The 23,803-nt window shown below is 49.0% G+C and overlaps 8 protein-coding genes across 8 annotated transcripts; 4 read left to right on the top strand and 4 right to left on the bottom strand.

The window, feature by feature from the left end:
- Positions 1 to 1,131: 1,131 nt before the first annotated feature.
- AO090023000403 (fungal specific transcription factor domain-containing protein) lies at positions 1,132 to 2,910 on the top strand (the record flags this gene model as incomplete). The annotated part of the gene is made up of 5 exons (XM_023235579.1): positions 1,132 to 1,196; positions 1,249 to 1,517; positions 1,689 to 1,872; positions 1,940 to 2,324; positions 2,434 to 2,910. 5 exons carry the CDS (start codon positions 1,132 to 1,134, stop codon positions 2,908 to 2,910), a joined length of 1,380 nt encoding a protein of 459 aa, XP_023090587.1.
- A 133-nt stretch (positions 2,911 to 3,043) lies between these two features.
- On the bottom strand, positions 3,044 to 4,750 carry AO090023000402 (MFS transporter; the record flags this gene model as incomplete). Its single annotated transcript, XM_001820902.1, has 5 exons — positions 3,044 to 4,222; positions 4,283 to 4,397; positions 4,457 to 4,519; positions 4,577 to 4,668; positions 4,721 to 4,750. The coding sequence occupies 5 exons, from the start codon at positions 4,748 to 4,750 to the stop codon at positions 3,044 to 3,046; spliced, it is 1,479 nt and encodes a 492-aa protein (XP_001820954.1).
- An 862-nt stretch (positions 4,751 to 5,612) lies between these two features.
- AO090023000401 (glycoside hydrolase family 28 protein) lies at positions 5,613 to 6,838 on the bottom strand (the record flags this gene model as incomplete). Its single annotated transcript, XM_001820901.3, has 3 exons — positions 5,613 to 6,071; positions 6,129 to 6,548; positions 6,614 to 6,838. 3 exons carry the CDS (start codon positions 6,836 to 6,838, stop codon positions 5,613 to 5,615), a joined length of 1,104 nt encoding a protein of 367 aa, XP_001820953.1.
- Positions 6,839 to 9,832: 2,994 nt separating this feature from the next.
- Positions 9,833 to 10,643, bottom strand: AO090023000400 (uncharacterized protein; the record flags this gene model as incomplete). The annotated part of the gene is made up of 3 exons (XM_001820900.3): positions 9,833 to 10,063; positions 10,134 to 10,436; positions 10,497 to 10,643. 3 exons carry the CDS (start codon positions 10,641 to 10,643, stop codon positions 9,833 to 9,835), a joined length of 681 nt encoding a protein of 226 aa, XP_001820952.3.
- A 2,779-nt stretch (positions 10,644 to 13,422) lies between these two features.
- AO090023000399 (uncharacterized protein) lies at positions 13,423 to 15,715 on the top strand (the record flags this gene model as incomplete). The annotated part of the gene is made up of 9 exons (XM_023235578.1): positions 13,423 to 13,448; positions 13,568 to 14,038; positions 14,089 to 14,183; positions 14,240 to 14,301; positions 14,357 to 14,457; positions 14,521 to 14,936; positions 15,002 to 15,098; positions 15,171 to 15,442; positions 15,546 to 15,715. 9 exons carry the CDS (start codon positions 13,423 to 13,425, stop codon positions 15,713 to 15,715), a joined length of 1,710 nt encoding a protein of 569 aa, XP_023090586.1.
- A 1,138-nt stretch (positions 15,716 to 16,853) lies between these two features.
- On the top strand, positions 16,854 to 20,213 carry AO090023000397 (ankyrin repeat and protein kinase domain-containing protein; the record flags this gene model as incomplete). Its single annotated transcript, XM_023235577.1, has 4 exons — positions 16,854 to 17,182; positions 17,247 to 17,925; positions 17,995 to 19,658; positions 19,961 to 20,213. 4 exons carry the CDS (start codon positions 16,854 to 16,856, stop codon positions 20,211 to 20,213), a joined length of 2,925 nt encoding a protein of 974 aa, XP_023090585.1.
- A 513-nt stretch (positions 20,214 to 20,726) lies between these two features.
- On the top strand, positions 20,727 to 21,455 carry AO090023000396 (uncharacterized protein; the record flags this gene model as incomplete). The annotated part of the gene is made up of 1 exon (XM_001820897.3): positions 20,727 to 21,455. The coding sequence occupies one exon, from the start codon at positions 20,727 to 20,729 to the stop codon at positions 21,453 to 21,455; it is 729 nt and encodes a 242-aa protein (XP_001820949.1).
- Positions 21,456 to 22,001: 546 nt separating this feature from the next.
- AO090023000395 (argininosuccinate synthase) lies at positions 22,002 to 23,552 on the bottom strand (the record flags this gene model as incomplete). The annotated part of the gene is made up of 6 exons (XM_001820896.3): positions 22,002 to 22,059; positions 22,115 to 22,463; positions 22,521 to 23,132; positions 23,190 to 23,345; positions 23,402 to 23,440; positions 23,513 to 23,552. 6 exons carry the CDS (start codon positions 23,550 to 23,552, stop codon positions 22,002 to 22,004), a joined length of 1,254 nt encoding a protein of 417 aa, XP_001820948.1.
- Between the last annotated feature and the right edge of the window lie 251 nt (positions 23,553 to 23,803).

Raw genomic sequence — 23,803 nt, 5'->3', positions numbered from 1 at the left:
AGTTTACCTCACGCTCCGTGGGGGAGCAACCGTCAAGTCGTATTTCGGCAAAAGCGAGCAGCATTGGTACTCGGCAGGATATTCTCAAAGCCTACGCTTTGACAAATTCGAGATGGGGAGGGATTGTTGACGTGAGAGAGTTGTGTTTAGGGTGGAATATCCCCAGCATCCCAAAGAGGTTTAGCCTGTTTTGTCGATCCGTGCACGTGCTTCCATACATGCCTGGCGTCTCTTGAGTCTTGACTGGACCATCCACTCTCCTACATCCCACTAATGTATGATGAACCCGACACTACAGCAATTCCGAGCCTTTGGAATTGATGCTAAAGCTGATGCTACTCGCGGCTCCAATGGCACCTCCGGGCCATCGACAAGCATGGACGCTCCAGCCGCGCCCCGAGCGAATGGGGCCTGCGACGTGTGCCGGAGGATGAAAATTAAATGCGACAGGACGTACCCGTGTAGCCATTGTCGTGAGTCATTCAATGGTACAATCTCGTAACCTCTCTGGATTGATGGGCGCCGCTGATTAGATAAGATTGTGTATTCTCTCAACGGCGGCGGAGGAAGAGGAGCACGGCCCAGCTTGACCGAATTGAACATCTTGAGAAGCGCATGAAGGCTGTAGAAGAGTCGTGTCAACAGCGAGATGTACCCACAACTGCATCTGTTCCCGTCGGGTCTACAGAAGTGGTGGATTCTCGCCAGGGAAATCTCAACGACAATTCAGTTTTAGACACTAGTGGCCGTGTTCCCAACGCCACACTTCCCTCGGCTCTCGAAAATGAAGGCGAGGCTCGCTTTCTGCACTCTGCCGCTCACATGGACTTTGTAAGGCGTTTAAAAGATGAACTGGGAAACTGGCCCGGGGCAGATGCTGAAAACCGAGTCCGAGCAAGGAATGTGCCGGCGCCAAAATTATTCTCATTGGGAAATGGCCTGGGTCAACCAATATCATTGCCACCGCAGGACAGAGCGCGCCATCTGGTCAATCTGGCTTTCAGTGCGCACTTTTTACACAATTTTATACACCGGCCGACTTTCGATTCCGTCTTCCCCTTACTGTTTACCTTGAACGTCAGTGACTATAGCGGCGAAGAATACCGATATCTTGCACTGCTATTTTCCCTTATGGCTTTGGGATGTCTGTTTGAAATAGATGATGAAGGATCTCGGGAAGCATACATAGTGGAAGGGTATGTTATTCCTGGATTCCCGCCTCAACGGTTAAAGAGCTGACAGCAATAGCACCCAATACTTCGAAACATGCCGTAGCCTGGCTGATCTGCAAGGCTGTAACGACTTGGTCACTCTCCAGGCCATCCTCTACATGAATATCTTTCTACTATACACCGCCCGTATAAGCTCAAGCTTCTCAGCTCTCTCCTACACTTTCTCATTGGCACTACGTATGAAATATCATCAAATTGCTGAGACGGATGATGCATTTACTCGTGAAGACAAAAAGCACGTTTTCTGGACGACACGTCACCTTCTAGCATGTGTCTCCATTACCGGTGGGTTACCTATGCCGATTGGGTGCGACGAGCTTGATCTTGAGTATCCGAGTGTCGAGTGCGAGAGTAGACATCGTCCCACGGAGACACGTTCCGACAGCCCGCATAATGTGGCACGATGGAACCCAACTGTTGCCAGCGTCGCATGTTTCCGACTACATAACATCCTAGGCCATGTGACTAAGCGACTGTATCCATTGAAAGGCGTCAAGAAAACCCACAACCCGGGGCCATTGCGCCATTTAGTGCGTAAAGACACGGTCAGGGGACTAGAGAGTGAGCTTCGGTCCTGGCTTGCTTCGCTCCCTCCGTACCTTCGCCTCGGTCAAGAGAAGCATCCGCTGCAAATCGAACGGTAGGCCCGACTTCCCACAAGCCCAATGACTTTCCTCGGCATTTTGTTCTGATATGACATCGTGCAGTGCACAATACGAGCTATGCATGTCGTACGCACATGCTCAGATTTATCTGTACCGGCCTTTCCTGCATTACCTAGTTACTTCGTCCACTGGCGAAATCAGATCAGCAGATGGCTTCCCCTCGTATGCTTCCGCCTGTGTAGACGCTAGTCGCAACATCATTCGGCTTGCGCAGGACATGTATCACAGGGGACTTTTTCACGGCGTACATTGGGATATCTCGAACATGATTTTGGCCGCATCCCTAACCATGCTCTATATAATCTTAGCAAGGAAAGGTTCATCAGTTGAGGACATGGCTCTAGCAGAGCTGCGCACTGCTCGGGATCTTATGACCCTCTTGGAGCCATATACAACTCTCGCAAAAAGAATCAGCATTGCGGTCAAGGTATGTATCGCAATTACCCCGATATGCGGACGGAATATTTTATTGAGAGGCTGTGTAGCTTTTGACAACGGCAATTCTTCCTACTGGAACAAGCGACCTGTCTCCACAGCATGCTGTATCTAGTCCCTCAGCACAAGCTTCTGACTCACACACCACCGCTCTGGCTGAGAGGACGTTTGGGTTTGTATCCAGGACCAATGTGTCGGATAATCAGGGCATGTTGCCGGGCGGGAGAGAAAGTGACTCAATGCCAGTTCTGGCAACGACGGGGATATCGGCAGAAAGCCTCTCTCAGAGACCATTTCCAATTGCTAGTACAGAAGGGAGCACCAGTCAAGGCCCTCCGATGCTCAACGCAGCTCAAAGCTCCGGTGCCTCTACTTCCTTTCCGATGCAGTCTGACCAGGCCATGTATCATACGCCATTCACTAGTCGTGACATTACGGAACACAATTCCCTACCCTCCACACTCGCCCAAGATTACGGAATTGGCGGAGACGACTATGGATATATGATTGACGGCACCGGGCCGATCGACTTTAGTGATATGATCGGTGATCTGTTCGCTTCAGAGGGGCTGCTGTAACGCCGGTTGGAAGGCCAATAAGCTGCCCGCTCTGTATAGCTGAGGTACACCTAGCATTTAACACTGAATCCATCATCATGGGGAACGGTCTAACTGTGCAATTATCAAGGCCATTACTGGCTTCCTTATTGTACTATTCTAGATCAACTGTGAACTTCTGTCGGAGAGATGCACCGATGCAACGAAAAAGCATAGGCAGCAAGACCATCGCCAGTGTCACAAAGCCTAGGAGCGAATTCCCCCAACCGTATCCCAGCTTTTCGTACATCGGCGGTCCTGCCAAGGGCAGTAATGCACCGAAGAGGGACCGAGTAACTGTCAATGCTCCAATACCGGATGCCGCATAGCGAGGGTAAGAGTCAATAATATATGCCTGCAGCGTTCCAAAGATGCCGATTATGCCGAAGGCGAAGGGAAACAGTCCGATAATGGGAACGATCCAATGTGTCTTTTCCTGAACAGACCAGCCATACCAGAAAAAGGAGATCGGCACGAAGAGTGCAAATGGCAAGCACAACGGGAGACGCATTTCGGGTTCCAGTATGTTATTATTGCGTCGTTTCAGTCGGATAAGGATCCGATCGCTTGTGAGAGCGAACACTACCTGGCCCGCGAAAAAGCCTAGCCCCAAACCGATATATGCGAGACCACTCGTTTCTACACTCCAACCATACTGGTTCTGGAAGACTGATGTGATAGTGGTGAACAGAAGATAGAGACAGCCATAAACTGACGCAATATAGAGGGCCATGATCAGTACGATGGGCGAGGTGGCCAACAGTTTGATGACCCGGGTGGATGTTCTCAACAAGAGAGTCGCTGGCCCGCGTGTCTCGCCTTCCATCTCATAACAGCTGCGAAGCTCGGGGCGGTTCAACTCCTTGCGCAGGGCCACTGTCTTCCGCCTGATGAGCACGGTCGGGTTGGTCTCTCGGTTGGTCACCATGACTATACCGGTCAGCGTGCCCCCTACGATGACCAGCACCCAGAATGTCCATCGCCACCCCGCACGTTGCGCAATGTATCCCCCGCAAATTGGTCCTATTACTGGTGCGAATAACGGACCGAACGAGAAAAAGGACAAGGCCAGTCCGCGTTGCTCCGCCTCGAAAAGGTCGGCAATCACGCCGCCTCCAATGGTTAGACAGCCGGATCCTCCAAAGCCAGTGAAGAAACGAAAGACGATCAAGGCCGAGAGATTGGGCGCAAGGGCACAGCCGATTTGAAACAGCACAAAGATCGACGTGGCCGCGTTCAACGTGATTCGACGACCACATACCTCACTGAGTGGAGATAGAACCAAGGGACCACTCTGCCATTATGAACCTGTTAGCAACCCACTCTAAACTAGCAGTTCGGTGTATAAACGCACAAAATAGCCGAAGAGATACGCTGTTACCGCAAAAGAGCTGCGTATGGAGGATGTGTTCCCGAATTCTTGATCGGCAAGACTGACACCGGGTGCGAATACCGATGACGCAAATGGGCTGAAAGCTAGTTGTCAATGCTAAAGCCCTGGATGGTTGCATATGTCTCGGTCTCTTACCTAATGAACGTGATGATGCTAACTGTCGCTAACTGGAACCATTTGCGAGATGGAGGGTAGTTTCTTTCGTTCTGGTGTGAGCCATATAGTCTTTCTGTAGTCATGATGTTAGGATCTTACCTGGGATTTAACGGGTCGTCCTGACTCTCCCATCCAACTATGCCATTTCCCATGTCCATCAGCGGATATGTCTCCCGACCAGCTGCCGGTTCCTATCAACCTTGCCGTGAGTAGATATCCACTACGAGTTCAGGTAGCACCCACAGGCTGTTTATTCTTTTCTTCGTCAGGCATGGTGCGATGCGACGAAGACCGTATGTTCCTTAGTGACAAAACAGTTAGTGAAAGCTTTCTGCGGTCAATGGGTCGTGCCGACCTTATTTATCCAGAATCTTGTCGACCGTATAGAAAGAGATTCGATATGCCAAGACATGACCCCGACATTGGAGTTAGCGCATTGCCATTTCGTCCAATAAGAGCGACTATTCATGAGAACACAGAAATAACGCTAACCGAAGGCTCGGTCCTGGACTGACAACACTCCCGATATTGGGGTTAGTCTATTTCCATTTTCGGAATATCGTCCATCATGCATGATGGATCGTAAGAACCACTATGGATAGCTGGTTAGATAATAGTTTGTCTCCAGTTCCTCGCATTTTTTTTTGTCCTGTTGAAAGTAATTACTATGGGCCAGGTATATTACGTGAGTCGCCAATGAGTCGCTAATGACTCAACCCCCGTATAGGCAGTAAATCCTGAATTATAGAAGTATCGGAATGAAGTACAGACACGCTTTCCGTTAACGGATCCCGATATATTAGAACTTTTGCGGTCTCGCTGGAGGATGATGGAAGGCTTTGATTGCTTCAAGTACTCTCTATATCCGTGGGTTAGACAGGTTTGTGTACTGGATATGCTATTCGAACTCGATCTTTGCCGTTATACATTCCGTAGTAGCATGAGTTCTACAAACAGATAATGTATACAATAACTGAACAAAATATTTATAGAAAAATATGTGTACACAGCCAGATGTTGATACTTATATTATATGACATATATATCTATGGTACACCAAGTAAAGTAATTGAGAGTGGCCTGCGCCCTGGGTATCTATACACCAGAGCCAAACACGCGATCAAGCATTGTTCGCTTAGCAAGAAGCGCCAGAAGGAATGTTCTGGCACTTATCAGACTTCTTGCCACCGGAGATGCTGACACCCTTCCAGGTCCAGTCAGAGCAGCTGCCCTTGCCGCAGAGGATGTAGACGGGGGTGGCCTTGCTGGCAACGGAGCCAGTGACACCGTTGACAGTGAGGTCAGTGATGGGGACACCGGTGGTGGGCTTGCCGGTGGGGCCACCGTTCTTGTAGTCCTGCTCGATGACGATACCGTTCTTCTTGATGTTCTTGAGGGTGATGTTCTCGTAGGTCACGCCGCTGACAGAGCCGGTAGCACCAGAGATGGTCTTGATACGGATACCGTTGTCGGAGTCGACGACGGTGGAGTCGGCAACCTTGACGTTCTTGACGGTGTTGCTGTCGCGGTTACCGATGGAACCGATGGAGATACCGTGACCGCCGGAGCAGGTAGCGCCGGTGAATTCGATGTTCTGTGCCATGTCAATATCTGTGCGTCAAGGGGGATGAAAGTATTCTGAGCTACTTACCTCACCAGAGTTGATGGCCAGGCAGTCATCCTGGTTCTTGACATTGGCACCGGTGATGTAGACACCGTTACTCTCGCTAACGTCGAAAGCATCGGTGTTGTGACCACCATTGTTGTCACCATCCGAGTTGTCGATGGTGATGTCGGTCAGGTGGACGTCGTTACCCTGGACGCTGAAGACCTGGACGGGGGAGTTCTTAACGTGCAAACCCTTGATGGTCGAGGACTGGAGCTTGTGGGCGTAGATGAACTTGGGCTTGGTCTTGCCACCGTTGGTGCCCTTGCCGTCCCACCAGCGGGAGCCCTGGCCGTCAATGACAGCGCCGGCGGCCTGGGTGACGGTGATTTTGTTACCACCGAAACGGATCAGGGGTCCCTTCCATTCCTTGTAGCCGAAGGTGGTGGTGCCCTCGAAGGTGATCTAAAAGATGGATTGAATTAACTAATCTGTCGTGTACTGAATATTGTGCAGTTGGTTGAACGTACGGTGGCACCGTCCTTGGCCTTGGACAGGTCAAGAGTCTCTCCAGCAGGGACAGCGATGTTCTTGAGGACGATGTTGGAGCAGCTCTTGGCGCTCGCAGAGGCCTGAGCAGCGGAGGTGAAAGTGCAAGAAGAGCCTCTCTCAACCAGTTCAGAGGTGCGAGAAGGGGCGGGAGCAGCAGCGGCGAGAGAGCCGAGGGCGGCGAGGCCGAGAAGTTGGAAATGCATAGTGAATGAATGGGTTCTGGTCAACAGAACGTACGAGAATGAATAAATGAATGTATAGGGCCTGTTCAACAGAGACAAGGAAAGCAAACGAATGAAAGCAGTGATTTGGTGTTGAAGAATTCCCTGAAAGCCCTGGACAACGAGACTTTTTATACCTCATGGTTCTCCATACTTAAGCTTCGGATCTTGAGCTTGGCGATAGCGTGGGCCTGTTTTCCATGATACCGAAATAATTCAGTTATTGGTGGAACGAAAATCTCCACTACGAGACTGTTCCACCGTGCTATTATCAGTATCATCAACCTCTAACGACGAGCGCAGCCCTAGGAGGCGTTTAGGGCATAGCGGACCCATGGGCCCTAGGGGTTCAAGCCAAGATCCGGTAAGGCTCGGCCCCACCGTCAGTCCTCAGTTCATCTTTCGTCCAACAATCGGGATAATAGGTGCTCATCTGCCGAACTCCCTCGCCCATATCCCACCCTTTGTCTCATGCTTGTCTCACTCTGAGGGAGCTAGGTCCCTACTTGTGCCAGTGGGCATCGGGCATCGTGGTCCTTTCGGTACATCGGAAAGGAGCTAGCCCACATGGTTCCTCTGGTAAAGTTCGCTAGCTCACTAAAAGGTTTTGCCGTTTATTCTCCGGTGCTGCCTATTCGTCGTGGTTTCAAGCCAGGGTGATTTGTGATATCCCGTTGGCTGGGACCGAAGGTACGGATTACCCGGCATCATGGATTTATCCATTTTGAGCCTTAACTTGTCGGTTTAATCTACCCTAAATTGGGTTGCCTGAAATCCCTGAATGAGGGGTCTCATCTTTTTCCAGAAAATAGAGAGGGATCAACGGTCAGAATCACCAATACGGATTTGTCATATTCGGCAAATCTCCGGATCAGCCTGGCGCTTTGACACCTCACAAAGGGATCGTGACATCATTCTCTAACCAAGTATTGTGGTGTTCTGGATTGATGAAATGTCCTCGATATCGTCGGACAATTGATTCCGGCAGCCTGAGTATACGACAAGGGTTTGGCTCACTGAGATGCATGCTATGAATTTTCTGAATTTTGAATGATCCACCTAGTGGGTCAGTCTGGCAAAGGCAAAACGGCTTTAGTGTCTCAGTTTCATCTGCACTTCGACTTCTAGGATTCGTTGTGGCGCACGCTTTGGTACTATAGGTGGAGGAAGAATTCTCTTGCATTAATTAACGCTGCATTTTACGTCCTCCGGTTGTGCCGGATGGTGGAAGGGAGAGACGGTTTCTCCGAATTTCAATATCGCATGATTGCTAGGGGAATTTTCCTCCCCTTGACGCTGCCTGATCTCAATACGAGGGAAGAATACCATATCAGGAAGGTCTCAAAACCGGTGTCCGAAGATTCTCACTGCGGAAATTCGACATGGCAGCCCATGGAAAGAAACGAACGCAAAATTTCTTCGTATAGCTTCCGAGATTACAAGTCGCTACCGTTTCACGTTGAGCAGGCGTCGATGAGCAACCGCGAAGCCTCCCTACCTCCAGAGAAGCATTGACGTGAGGAAGAAGGCCAGCATAACCAGCAAAGCGAGACGCCCCAGGTATAAACAGAAAGGGTGTTCTTCACATGCCATGCTTATATGGAAGCTAGCATGGTCCACGGCCCGAGGAATGCATTCAGATGCCAGGATGCATGATTTGATACCAGTCCAGACGGAAACATGTTGGCCTAGTCATGAGTGATGCAGGCATCCATCGATAGCCAATCTTGTAGATAGTTTTTTCTCTTGGCAATGGCACAAAAGTACCGGTGCACTAACCGACAGCATTGAGAAAAGAAAATTATACTTTCGCTGACATCTACTGGCCCTCAGAGTAGGTACGAATCCAGACTAATTTTACACGGGATTGATGCATCAACAATATCAATCTTGGCTAATGTAGTAATAAAAATAGGAACATCCTTCCCTCTGCCGTGCCGCTGCCATCCTGGGAAATTGTCTTCTGTTTGTCTTGAGATGTACCGGAATACTTTGAGAAATACCGTCTGTTTCGTTCTCACCATAGTATGAATGCTTAGAATACCGGCGACATACTTACCCAGTCGTCGGCTAGAATGGGATCAAAGGCCCATCTTTCGGGGAGTAGCCTTCTTAGTCGACATAACTTTCTACGCCCGCACTGTTAGAGGAGCTATCCCGGAATATCAGAGCAGAATGTAAGAATCCGGCATAGAGTCTCTCGGACAGAGTGGAGCATATGTCGTTTATAGTTCCTCTAGATGATGGAGGTGAATTGATCTTGAAGAAGCTGTGAGCACGAGGTAACGGCCGTATGGGCCAGTTTCGTCCGAGGCTACCTTCTTTCCCACCCGTTACAGTTGTCTGGTGTTTGTCCTGGAATGAAGAACAAGGCCATATTATGACGGGCGGAGTAAGACATCCGCTCGAAGATCAGCAACTATAGAGAATATCTTATAGATCAGTTGATACCAGGCGAAAGGATCCTATCTCGAAAAATCACATGATCAGCTGGATGCCGGAGAAATTCGAGGCAGGAACTACTTATTGCTTTCGATAATCAACTTATTCGAATATAAAGGGTACTTTTGTAGGTTGCGTAATTTATTTGAGCATGTAAACTTGATTTCTATGTGTATCTATCCATGGGTTATGTATAAAATTGCTTGGCAATTTGCAGAACATATCCTCCAACACCATGCTGTTGTTAAAACACCTTGACTATCTTGCCACGCTCGTATATCCAATCAAGAGACATATATACTTATGAAAAGAGGAAGCAAATAGACAAGTACAAAGGAAAGATACGAAGGAAAAATATCTCAGCACATCTTGCTTCCTGCTCTCTCCTCCTTCCTCTTCTGCCGCAGTTTCACCTGCCGTTTGGTGATGATATACCAAGATCCCAGGGTGAGCATCGTAAGCGGTACTGCAGCCACGACGAAGATCCAAAACTGCTTCGAGATCGTGAACCCTTGCCCATTCGAATCTCCAAACTCAAAAAGGTTCATTCCGAGGAGAGTCTGCACGTATTGTTAGAGCTGACATGTACCATGCATATTGGATGAGACTCACGGAGACGAAGCTAGCAGGAAGGTAGATAAGGGTGACTAGAGTGACAACCCGGACAGTAGCATTATCTTCGAATGCCTCGCTAGTGAGCTGCAGCATCTTGTCGTTAATTTCATTGGCTACAGTTTGGCCCTTGAGGTTTAGGGCAACTGCCAACTACATGTGGATGAGTGACGTTAGAAAGTCTGAGCATGATCATGATAGGGTCATAAGATAAAAGACATACCAGATCCGAGATACCTTTCACCTTTCCTTCGAGTACTTCCACGCTTTTACTGTACCCTTCGATAGTAGTTTTGTAGTACGCCATCTCGCTTGCAAATCGTTGTGAGTCGTCATCAGTCATAAACCCCTTGGATTGGAAAAATGTGTTGATTTCATCTAGCTTGCGAACGGTTTCTAACGCAACCTTTAGTCTAGATGAGAGCGGTAGGAGCTTGTCTCCTAAATATTGCGGCGTCAATAGTCGGATGAGCCCGTCTTTATCATGATCAGCCTTAGAGAGATCCAACGTCAGAGCGATATCAACCTAAGCAGATAATTAGCATTACTCGACTTCACAAAAGCCTCGGTCGCATTTCAAACTGACAGTCTTCTCGATCTCCTCGCCCAGACTGCGGATACACCAGCGCCAATTACCAATATATGCCGAAAGCACGAGTAAATGCATCCAGTACCACCTCTTAGACACGCCTGCATGTTGCGAAGTGATCTCGGCTTCGATCTGCTGCTGCATCTTTGATCGTGGCCTCGCGTGAAAGAAGATCCAGAGATTGCCGGATCCCGCAGGATTATATCGGTGGAATACACATGTCTGTCGGATCGTCCATGGAACATTCCCCTGAGCGGCATTGTTCTCTGCATATGCAAAGAGATATTGCATGTCTGAAAGATCAGCATTGTCATTCCCGTGTCGTCTTTCAGGTCGGTCAAGTACCGTATGAACCATCTTCCTTCTGTCTCACTGTCATCGCTCCGTGTCCTGCATCAGCGCTTTGTGGCTTGTCACCGAAGGATACTGCGAGGTCGAGGAAGGTCGCATCGATGCCGTATGTGTTTATGAGCTTTCGCATCGCTTGTTCGGTGACTCCGAGGGGGCGCATCGAATTTTGAGAGCATATCGACCTAGGAAATTGTAAGTCTGTTTACTACAATGCTGTGCGAGGAGAAAAACCAACACTATACGTGTGTGTGGTTTGGCCGTAGTCGCGATATGGGTCTCGAAATCGTCGCTATTGGTGAATAGGTGAGGGCCGTCCGTTTTGGGACCCGATGAGGCTAATATAGTCAGTAAACCCGGCTCCAGAGGGTTGTTTCAGGAATTGACAACATACATATAAAGTCAAATAGGTATACGTTTGACTTTTCCGGACAAGAAACAAATGTTGGATAACGGAGATGGGGTTGTATAGCACCGTAGTGCTCAGGTTTCAACGGATTCAGCCGGCAACTGTTGCCTTGAAGCGGTGCGATGGTATGCATTCTCACAGTAAGTGCCCAGTAGGTTCTAGGCGTCACACTAGAACTCTTCTGGAAGTAAATTTAGGAATACCAAGATACTAATAAGTCGCTTATAACCAGATTCGATCACCCATTCAAGTTACAAGGCAGATTAGCCAAGTTAAGGAATGCTGGTCCAAGGCTGTAACGTGAGTTATCATTGCAGGTAAGCAAACACTACCAGCAGCGAATTACGTTACATAGAGCAGGGTACTTGAAAGTAAAATGACATTGCTGCGGTATCAAAGCCACATGAGTAGACCCAGCCCAGTGATCATCTCATCCATATCCATATCCGTATGATCCAAACACTCGTTCAATCCCGAAGATCGCTTTATCGAAATACAATAAGTCATATTGTGGTAAATGGCGCGTGCTGGACTATCTCCACTTACTCGATCTCATTCTAGAGAAAAGAATGAACAAATTAGCCACTGGCTAGTAATCAATTTGCCACTGAAGTTGCACAAAGTTGCGTACCTGAGTCACTATTCTTGGGGCGTCAAAAACCCATCGCTCATTGATATGCTTTCAAATGAACCTTGTATGTCAGCAGCGTTGAGACACCGGCGCTATCAGCGAAGGTCCTTACGCGAACTTTGATCGGTTTGCCAAACAGGCTTAGTAGCCTAGCCTCGAGCCTTTCCTTTCTGATGTACCCTGTTAGGTCAGGGCTGATGGTGTTCTGAACTGACCCGCTCATGGTCAAGGTTGGCTAGTATGGCTTGGATGTAAAAGGGAAGAGGCAAGTTGATCTAAGCGCGGGGCGGAGGGTAGGCTTTCAGCTCTCTCACTGCGGTTATAGACAAAAAGAAACAAATACGAAGGGGTGCAGAGCCTCTGAAAGTGGTGAGGCTGTGACGACGCGATCAGGGCGCTGATTGATGGTTGTCTCGGCACCGACCTGTGCGCTTGTTTGTTCCCAAACTCACCCAGAAGGTTTGACGGACGCAAGAAATCGCAGCCCGACAGGCTGGTTACGCCAGTGAGGCTAGCCGTGGCTTGAAGGATCGAGTCATCTTCACTACGATTGGGGTACGGCCACGTCAAAGTGTGCGGGGAGTGGAGGATTGCTGCATGAGAAGCGGGGGATGTCAATCCATGCCCTAAGTATTTTAGCACCATTCGGAAATCCCCGGAAATTCTTCTCTTCCTGTTACATGACGTTGAACCTAGGACATCTGAGCGGTGGGTACCTTCATGGCGAGAAATTTAATCGATTCACCACACCAGAATTTCTCGCAAGATGGTCCCCAAGAGGAAGAGTGGTCTCGTTGGCGGTTTTGGTGCACAGCCCCCATGCAGGTATCCAGTAACCCACAGAGTAAAACAGGAAAAGAAAAGGGAGCAAACAGATTACTCAAAGAGAAAAAGCAAAACCAATAGGTGGCGGCAGTCCCTTGGGCGCTAAATATCGTCCAAGACTGTCAGCTCTTGCTATCTCACTGCCAGACCTTTGGTTAGCTACCACAGTACTCGACTCGACTCTGCTGCTGAGTCAATTAGCATGCTGATTAGAACCATTACAGTGAGGATTGTGACATAGATGCAATAAATTGAAAAATAATTTCAGTACCTCGTGGAGTGCCAAGGCAAGGCTGTACATGACGATCGAATACGAGTGTAAAACTTTCGGAGGACGGCACACCATCAGGTTAGATGAATCCACAAAATGAGCCTCATTTCTCGTAATGCAGAATCACATTTTCTATGGCTGGGTAGGTATTTCATTACTCATCTCTTTTTGTCACTGGAACTTGGCTTATTGGTCAACTTACCTGCTTTTCTCTCACCTTCACCTCGGTTGCGGCGTATTTGTGCCAGTAAAGTATCATTTGTAAAGCTACTTCTCTTTCCAGGTGATATAAAGAAACTGCAGCTCAGATAAGCCTTGTATGCTCCACTTGATCCTTTGTTAGCCTTAAGGTGTGGCTAAGAACCATATTATCTTCCGAGCCCCTTACTTCGCGCATGCTGAACGGGTTAAGGTTGAATAAATTCATGTAAGGGGCAATATGCGCGTAAACAACTCAGCCAGGCGGTAGGCATTCTCTCCTCAGGTTCAATTTTTCATTATCTTTTCGTCCAATGGAGTTATCGAGCCTCTCTCACTCCTGCTTGTGGTCGGGCATCATGCTCATCTTACATTGCATCCTTCAGGCCTCGGAACCCGCTGCTACTCAGAACACCAGAGGAGCTTGAAGATGACGTGCACAAGTTCTATGATCGAAACAATCTGAAAGACGTGGTCGACCTTGAGCTGCTTGTCAAAGGAGCCCGAATAGCACAGGAACCCGATAATCTATACACACTCAGCTTAACGCCAGCAGAGTTCAAGGCGATAAAGGATGAAAAGGAGTCGGGCTTTTGGCAACAAAGTAAAGACCTCAAGGTGACCATTTTAACCACAGCATGTGCGGCGATCACCCAGTATGTACGCCTGGCAGGGAGTCATATCATCTTTAGGCTCCAACTAACTAACTCTTATAGAGGCTGGCAGCAGTCCACGATCAATGCGGGTTCAGAAGGCTGGAAGCATGACTTGTCACCCCAAGGAGAAGACTGGACGCAGTCCCATCTATTATTGGGTGGCTTTATTGATGCTGCGCCTTGGTTATCGGGAAGTATTATGTGAGTTGCCCAACAAACGTAAGATCACACAAAGAGACTAAAGAAAGTAGTGGAACCTGGTTGAGTGATCCTCTCCAAGAGGGCAATTATGGGAGGCGCCCAGCACTGTTCATTTCAGCCGTTTTTTGTGCTGCTTGTGTACTTGGTAGATAGTGTCCTGACGCTGTCCATGGGACACAATTCTGACTTCGAAACCAACAGGTACCGCTCGCTGTGTGACATGGCAGCAGCTTCTTGCTTGTCGAGTGATACTCGGTATTGGGGTAAGCCATTCAATCTGTCTACTGTTGACAAAACCTACTAATTTTCAATCCCAAGATCGGCGCGAAGGCGTCAATCGCCCCCGTTTTTGCCGCAGAGGCAGCGGTTGACCATCTGCGCGGACGGTTGTTGATGATGTGGCAGTTGTTCGATACTTTGTACGTTTTTATGCATTTTTCTCTTGATTCTTGAACAGTATTCCTTACACACCATCAATACAGTGGTGTCTTTCTTGGCTTCGCCTGCGATTGGATTGTCGATCGCCAATGGAGGGTGCTTCTAGGGACAGCGTCTATTCCCGCTCTTATCCTCCTCTTCCTCGTCTTTCTTTGTCCCGAATCCCCGCGGTTTCTTATCCGTAGAGGAGATTATACCGGGGCATTCGTGAGCCTCCGACAGCTACGAGGCACAGACATCCAGGCTGCGAGAGACCTTTATTATATCCATAGTCAACTACAAGTCGAAACGGAGATGTTTGATGGGAAGAGACCACAGAACTGGTATAGTGAAGAGATATACCAAAAGAAGGTCCGAGAGACCCGTTTCCTCAAGCGGATTGGAAAGCTTTTCAGCCATCCACGCAACCAAAGGGCATGTGTGGCTGCGTTTTTGGTAATGGCGTCACAACAACTGTGTGGTGTGAGTCACTCCTCTCTAGCATTGCTTGTTGACTTTGTAAACATCATTTATCTCATTGTCGAGTTAGATCAACGTTCTCTCGTTTTACTCTTCTCGACTCTTCGGTAAAACCACGCGGGAGAAAACACTGGATACAAATGGTTCCCAGCAACGTGCGGATGTAGTTTGGCTTAACTTTGGTAAGTGAAAGTTCGCATCTAATCCATGTATATAGGCTCTATTCTTAACGGAGATTAGGATTCGGCTTGGCGAACTTCCTCTTCACTATTCCTGCGTATCGATACATTGATTGGCGTGGGCGTCGGCTTCTTCTCCTCATCTCGCTCGCGGGAATGTTTCTCAGTCTACTTGCTATTGGGCTTTTTTTCCGAATCGAAACCTACACAGTCAGGCTGGCCCTCGTATCAACTTTTACCATCGGCTTCTTTACATTCTTCTATGGTATCGGTGCGGGACCAGTCCCTTTCACCTTCAGTGCCGAAGTCTTTCCACTTGCGTTCCGTGGTAAGTATTGGATTTTTCTTTCTTTCTTTTTCGACTTCTCTCCTTTAAGGTGAAGGGTTGACTAACTCGCAACGATGGGATTGATGCTAATTCTGCTCTTTAGAAGTCGGCATGAGCTTCAGCGTTATGGTCAATTTCCTGGGTCTGGGGCTTCTGGTACTATTTGTACCCAAATTGACCGATGCTTTGGGCAACTACGGAGAATCCAAATTATGTTTTCTGTTCATGTGGGTGTTTCCTGTTCTCTCAGTTGCATGTTCGGTCGGATTTTAATCGTGCTTTAGGGGACTCAATGCGCTGGCTTTTGTTCTCGTCTTTCTGTTCGTAAGTACTCTGTCATCTACGGACCACCTGGCAACAGCTAACGATTAGTGTAGGTTCCCAGTGGCACTGCAAAAGTGGGCCTGGAAGAAATGAACGAAATATGTACGATTGTCCCCTCTGCAGGTCTTTCCTACCGTGATACATACTGACTGAGGCCGCAGTTAACACAAAAATGTCTGTCCACGTCAAGGAGCATGTCGTTAGCCTGGGTAACCTATGTGGCCGACGAAAGATGGACGATGAACCGTTCCATCTCCAGCAATTTCATGATCCTGCCTAGAGTGTAGCATAACTGTCGGTCTTCCATTGACTACATGGAATGCTTGTAGAGTACCTTTACTGTCGTGGATTTATGGCTTCGATGGGCACAAATACCTAACAAAGTTAGTATCTATGTACCTTACCTTGGCGGTTTTGCCTCTCTTGTGCGAAGGCACCGAAATGCGCGTGAAGCAATATTATGAAGTGACACAGACACGCCTTCCAGTATTTTCCCCTTGTAGACCAGATGGTACAGCCACATTTTACAGAAATTAAGGGTCGTCAGAGAAGACCTTATTCGCCGCCTCATTCTAGTCCTGACTAATTAGCTCCATGACCAGTCATATTGGTCCAATAAGTCGATGGTGTCGAGGCGTCCGAGTCATTTGGAGCGGACATGAAACCCCACGGGGAAAGCCCCAATTCGTCCTTGGCCGAGGCTGAGAAACTTAAGGACTCGAGGTCATTGGGGTACAAAATACGCAGAATTACTGATAGCAAGCAGCCAACACGTGAGTTAACGGGGGCCAAGGCATAACGTTGCCTCGTCACTGCTTTCTTCGTAATCCTTTCCACTCTCACCTCCGTTACTCATCTTTCCTCCATGCAGGCACCGGTAACCCTTCTGCCAACGCATATGTACTGCACATACTCGCATTGTACGTATTCATCTGGAGTCTACTACTGGCTTTCTGAATTTTAATTTACTGTAAATGTACCTTGTTAGCTTTAAACGCCCGCAGCGACTCATTTGGACTGAAGCCCAGCCGTCCGTTTGAGCGTCGCTCGCGACCTCGACGCTACAGCCCGCGATCTCACGCCCAACATGAGTCGTTACGATGATTTTCGCATTGCTTTCAATGTCGAAATGTCCAATGAAGAGATCGATGCCGCTCTGACGGCAAATGGCTTAATTGCCCTTCACCACGCCCTCAGTTCTTCCTCTGGCTATCACAGCAATGACTCTTCACATCGGCCCAGCTCTGAAGCGCACAGACGATTTACCAGAAGACTTACCCCGACAGAGCATACAACACCTCGGACCATTCCTAACCTACGCCAAAGTCCAGAACTGGAGATGAATGAGATATCTCCGCGTCAGACATACTTTCATAATGATCGCCCCTATTATGACGTCTACCCCGGCCCTACCAAGTCAGTATAAGAAGCGTTGGGACTTTATCTGGGTGTGATGTATACTGACTGACTGACTTTTTAGTACAATACATAGAGCAGAGAATATTATAGGTGAAAGTCATCTATATCCCCATGATCCTCTATTCATCGAAAGTCCTCCGGAAAGACGACCATCTATACAGCGAGAGTTGATGCTCAGAGAGCTCTCCCTTGCGTTACAAACTGAAACCCACCGAAGAGACAGGCCATCGGAAAAGGTCGTAACGCGGCATAGCTTAGCACTTATTTGGAGTGAATCTCGCCTAGAGAGATTCATAGACCTCGTAAGGCCCGGATTCGATAATACCTGGATGCATAACATTCGGGAAGAGTGGCTGCAGACACTATCTATACTAGTGGATATTGGCTGGCAGGATTGGGGGAGGTTTGGAGACATTTTTCTCAAACATCGCGACGAACATGGCAAATGGGACCGCTCAGATCGAATGATCCCAACGTATACACTGGCGATTCTGGAGGATGATTCATTCTTGGGGTCCCCGTGGGCTGAAAAGTTCCAAGCGAGCCAATATACTTTCTGTCCGATTGACATTGAGGAGGGTAAAAGTCTGACATTTTCGAAAGAGTGGAAGCTCCCCTTTGTGAACGACATATCGACAAGTATTGGGAACGGTGCATATGGCAGGGTCACCAAGGAGATCATCGGAAGTGGACATTTTCGATCCCAATCCGAACACCACCTGCCGGGAGCGCCTTACAGCGTAAGTCCCATCAGGTCCACTTATATCATATTATCAAGCTTTGTACCTAACCAAGACATCTGACTCTAGAAAGATATCGCGGTCGCTTTGAAACAGTTTGAAGGTAGGGGTGACTTCCACTCCGAAACCAACAACCTCGATGTACTTCGCTCAAGTCTCTCCAAGCATGATCGCATCGTCCCTTTCTTAGCCACCGTGACAATCGGCAATTCGTTCAATATTCTTTCTCCCTTGGCAGACATGGATCTAGATGTCTTCCTTCGCGAGGGGCATCAAAGGTGCCCAGACTTCACATTACGTGACCTGATGCAAGAGGCCGCGCATCTCGCTGGGGCTCTGGCCTTCTTACATCAAGGATTGGACAGCAATCCACCAGGCCTTAGCTGCTGTCACATGGACCTTAAGCCAGGAAATATACTTGTGTTTCATGGAGACGCCCTGGACTTTCCAAAAGTGGGAAAGTGGAAGATCTCTGATTTTGGAATCTCGATTATGTCTAGACCTGAGAGAACCGGCACGACTGTTACGGAATTTGTGGATTCATTCACCCAGCGACAGAGGTTATCACCGCCTCCTGGTCCATATCAATCACCAGATGGTGCAGGGCATGGTCTTAAGAGTGACATCTGGTCCTTAGGGTGTATTTTGACCCGAATCCTCGCTCTCGGCTTAGAAGGGGCAGATGGAATGATGCATCTTGACCAACTAAGGGGTACCGATGGGGATGGAGCATCCCCTTATGAGAATGACTATTTCCACCGTGGCTCGCCTCCTGTGCTGAATCCCCACGTCCAGTCATGGCTTTCTGGGTTAACCAGCGGTCGTTATAATTACAACCAGGAGTTTCTGACAAGATGTCAGTCTTTGATTGTTTCTATGCTTGCCATCAGCCACGATGACAGACCGAGCGCTAGGAATGTTCAAGAGGAATTGCATAACTTGGTTGAAATTGCTCAACCAATTGTTCTTCGCACACCCAGTATAAACACCAGTGTGGGTGGGTCGGCGTCAGTCGGCAGCGGGTCAGACAACATAAGGGTCAACAGCAGGGACATCCAGCCAGGAAATGAACGACTTCTGTCGGAAGTCATTAACCTGTGGAATGGGGATGTCAATATTGAGGGGATTTGGGACGGCAATGATAGGCTACTCATATATCTTATTCGGTTGGACTACGCAACGGCCCTCGAGGTGCTCTTGGCTCGCCACCCGGGCCTCGACCTTGAGACCCCAGATTCCAAAGGAGACACGCCTCTCAAAATAGCCGCCGCTGCGGGTAAGCGTCACATCGTTGAGATGCTCCTCAATGCCGGTGCGAACATTGACGCCCCGTCCAGAAGGGGTGGTACTCCACTCATGCCAGCATGCAGGCACGGCCATGTCTCAACCGTCCGACTTCTTCTAGACCGTGGAGCGGACTGCTCAAGCCATTGCGAGGATGGCTACACATGCTTGCACTATGCTATTTACAGTGATAATGGGGCGAACATAATCCAACTTCTCAATGGAAAGGTTTCCTTTAATATCCGCCGTTCCCGCACCGATGAAACTCCTCTGCTCTCATTGATTGTACGGTATGATGGCACAGAGTCTTGGTGGGATAAGTTCGGGAGACTTTTACAAGGGTCCGCAGACATCAATATGGCCGATATACACCGTTTCACACCTCTGTCACGTGCTGTAGAGCAAGGTCACTCACAATTGGCAGCCATACTCCTAAGCCAGGGAGCAAAGTATGGCGACCGCCCCAAGCCTCGCAACTTATCTTCTGATATGACCAAGGTGCTCAAAAATGCGCAGCTACAAGGACGTCGAGAAAGTCGTGGGAGCTCTGATTCATCCAATAAATCCACTAGGACTCAAATCAGTCTCATTCGCCGCTTCTCCACCCTTGGAATTTTTAAATGAGATATGTGTTTTCCTATCTCGGTCTCTCACTCTGTGTTTGTTGTCTTTCCTTTCTCATGTTGCCCTCTTCCTATGTCCACTTTGCGTTAGTTTTGTTCTTTTTCTTTTTGCTTCTTTTCCTGATTAGTTACCGAGATAACCCTTTCGTTCCTGTTCCTGTTCCTGTTTCTGTCTTTTCTCTCTATCTGTTTCATTATTTCTCAGTTCTTATCATTGCATTTCTTCTTCTTCTTCTTCTTCTTCTTCTTCTTCTTCTTCTTCGACTTATCCGCCTCTTTCTCGTTTCCCTAGGTGTATCTTTTTTCTTTCTATTTCTATATCTGGGGAAGATGGTTAGATTCTGCTGTGAGGAAAAGCGGGTTGCTTGTATCAAGGAGTAAGGGTGTATACGGGAATACCAGGTCTGATCTATTACGAGAAATATATAATGTTCCATGAGTGTTATGATGTCATAGGTCGGAAAGAAATTTTGACTTCAATTCATCAATTTCAATCAAGCTCTTCATACAGGATACATTAGTTAAGGTAGTGTAGGTCTTGACCCAGACAATTCAACGAATCCTAGTACTTCACGTAGAGAACATCACTCTACTGCACCTAGGGTTCACATCACGAGTCATACAAACAACCATAGAATCATGATTGGTCAATGGACCCCCGGAAACCCCCAGCAAACCAAACAAACCAAACAACACCCCCGACATCCGCTCACGGAAAGATATACCCAAAGCGACCGGTCAGGTGTCCGTCATCTCATCAGCAAACGCAACCATCGCAAAATCCAATCCATGAACACCATCATCACCTCAACCCAAATGTACGCCCACACCTCCCGCCCCTCCTGAACTCCCTCCCCATCAAACGGTCCCGGGAAGCCAAAGACCCGCCATTCCATGGCTTCGGACACAACGCTCCCATTCCTCCAATTCCCCCCGGAAGTCCGCCTATCCATCTACCAGTACCTCATCCCGGACCTCCCGATCCGCAATTTCTCGCTGCTCCGCGATCGCTCGAAGACGATTCACCTGCGACATGATGGCTCGCGCTGCTGTCCCGCGATCCTGCGCGCAAACCACCAGATCTACGCCGAGGTGATTCAGGAATGGTACGGGTCGACGTCTTACGAGATCGTGCTGGATACGAAATACATTTTGTTCTGTGGGAAGGTTATTCCGCCGTATGTGCCGTTGCCGTCGACGATTCAGTGGGTGCAGTCCGTGCGACTGTGTTTGTCGATTCAGGGTACGCCAAGGCATATTCATAGTCAGTCGACGTTGGAGCATCTACTGGGGTTCCAGGATCGGTTGACAACGCTGGCGGTTGCGTTGTCCGATAAGGGGTATCGGAAGCTGAGTCGGCTGCAGATTGATATCGGGGTGAATATTCCGCTCTTGTTGAGTCTGAGTAAGACGCCGAGTGAATTGGTGGAGTTGTTGAATTGGAACCTGCTTCCGCTGAGGGAGAATGTTCGGGATGTGCCTGATGTGCGGTGGGAGTTGCAGGAGCAGAGTTATGGGATTCAGAGTGAGGAGTTTCAGCGGTCTTATGCGGGCATGAAGTCTATTATGTGTGCTTTTTTGCAGGATATGCGGTTGGATATGTTGGAGAGGCCGGATGGGTGATGGCCGGTCATTGTTTCTGTGTTACTGTGATTGGGCTGGGTGGTGCTTCCAGTCTGTGCTGGTGAGCTTGTGCGATTGATCTTCCGTTGCGTTGGTGTGTGACTATTTTGGTCACTGAATTTGAGGTGGAGTGGGATTCTCATATATATATGGGCGCGACGTCATGGTATTGTCGCCAGCCGGTGCATCATCAATTGGCCAGATTAGGAAGCAAATGGGAGTGGATGCTAACTTGCCAAGTGATCGGTGGGTCCTCTCCACTTACTAGAGCTTTTCACATCCAGGTCCGGTATCGGTATTTGAACGCCCCATCTTGTTGAACAGAGCCTTGGGTGGCTGGTAGGTATGATAACCTTCCGGCTATACGAGAAAAGTGCTTAATTGGGCAGTTTTAGGATCCAGAACGACAAAGAATTCAACCCGGACGTTTAATGTTACATATTAAATTTCATGCCCTAAATATTTTTGACTATCATGATAATCGTCACATGACATCACTTTTCAGTTGAAAGGAAACAAAGAATATCCAAGCGTGGAAGGGGGAATCTAAGCCCGGCTGAGGTTCTCGCCCTCCTCAGCCTTCTGCAGACCGTACTTCTTGAGACTAGTGTCCAGGTTAGCGTGGAAGAACTGTGGGTGGAGTAGGGGGAGCAACATACCGGATGGAGCTGATGGCAATGAAACCGGTGGTGTCGGTAGGCTCGAAGTCCTCGAGGGAGTCCATGGAAGCCTCCTCGGCATCGTACAGCTTCTCGGTGCTGCTGGAGCGACCAAGGATGTAAGGGCTACCCTTGTAGAGGCGCACACGGACCTCACCGTTGACGCGCTTCTGACTGAACTTCAGACTGTTCTCGATGAACTCACGCTCGGGGCTGAAGTAGTAGCCATTGTAGAGGAGGATGGACCAGTTGTGGGTGACGAACTGATCACGGAGAGAGCGGACCTGGCCGTCCAGGACGAGACCCTCGAGGTCGAGATGGGCGGCGCGGAGGATGGTCATAGCAGGGGCTAGAACATGGTTAGCTACAGGATAGTGTGTGACGGGTGAACTAGGATAATGCGTACAGTCATAGCAGCCACGGCTCTTGAGACCGATGAAGCGGTTCTCGACAATATCAATACGGCCAACACCGTGGGTGTAGCCGAGCTTGTTGAGAGCGTTGAAGAGCTCAACGGAGTCGGTGTATGTCTTCTCGGGAGTGACGAGCTTAGTGGGGATACCCTGCTCGAACTGGATGGTGATGTCGGCAGGCTCGTTAGGGGCGTTCAGAGGGTCGGCGGTCATGGTCCACATGTCAGCGGGAGGGGTGTGGTTGGGGTCCTCCAGAACACCGGCCTCGTAACTGCAGTGGGCGGAGTTGGCGTCCATGGACCAGGGCTTGGCCTTAGTGGAGGTAACAGGGATGCCGGTCTGGGCGGCATAGTCGAGGAGATCGTTACGGCCAGCGAAACGCTTGAAGAACTTGGGATCACGCCAAGGGGCGATGATCTTGATGGAGGGCTGGATGGCATAGAAAGCCAGTTCGAAACGGACCTGGTCGTTACCCTTGCCGGTAGCACCGTGGCTGACAAACTGGCAGCCTTCACGCTGAGCGACACGCATCTGGGCGCGGGCGATAACGGGACGAGCCAAGCTGGTTCCCAGGAGGTAGCGACCCTCATAGATGGCATTGCACTCTGTATCACACGTCATTACACGGCTCATGCCTACTCAAGGCATCCTGGTCAGCTTACGGATGGCAGGGAAGCAGAGCTCCTCGACGAACTCCCGGCGCAGATCCTCAATCACCATCTTCTTGGCACCGATCTTGAGGGCCTTCTCCTCAACAGCGGCCCAGTCTTCCTCCTGGCCGACATTGCCGAGGAAGCAGACAACCTCGTAGCCCTCCTCTGTTGCTCATTGTTAGCAGCCATTGGGCGAACGGAAGGAAATTGGAGAGCTATACCGATCAACCAGCGAAGAATGCAGCTGGTATCCAGACCGCCTGTTCAAAATCCGTCGGTGTTAGCGACATAATCTTCGGGTCAATTGTTTTACCATTGAGGGATTAGTATACCAGAGTAGGCAAGACAGACACGGGGCTTCTCGGTAGCCATTGTGAATGAAGGAAGAGTAGTTAAGGGAAGGGTAGAGAGGTGGTGGAAGGTGAGGGATCGGGGAGTTTTTTGCTCTTTGAATTGGGAGTAAAAGAAAAGAAGTTGTGGTCGACGATCAATTAAATTTAATTCAACAAAAGCGACAATCCATTGAGTCACGGGGGTTGAGTCATCTGACTGGGGCAAACGATATGTTATCGGAGGGGCTACTCCGGATCGGGGTTAACCCGGCCCATGATTGGCAGCGGATA

Source organism: Aspergillus oryzae, chromosome 3 (assembly GCF_000184455.2).
Source record: "Aspergillus oryzae RIB40 DNA, chromosome 3".
Lineage (NCBI taxonomy): Eukaryota > Fungi > Ascomycota > Eurotiomycetes > Eurotiales > Aspergillaceae > Aspergillus > Aspergillus oryzae.
Note: the sequence above shows the minus strand (reverse complement) of the source record. Positions and strands in the feature narration are given on the sequence as shown.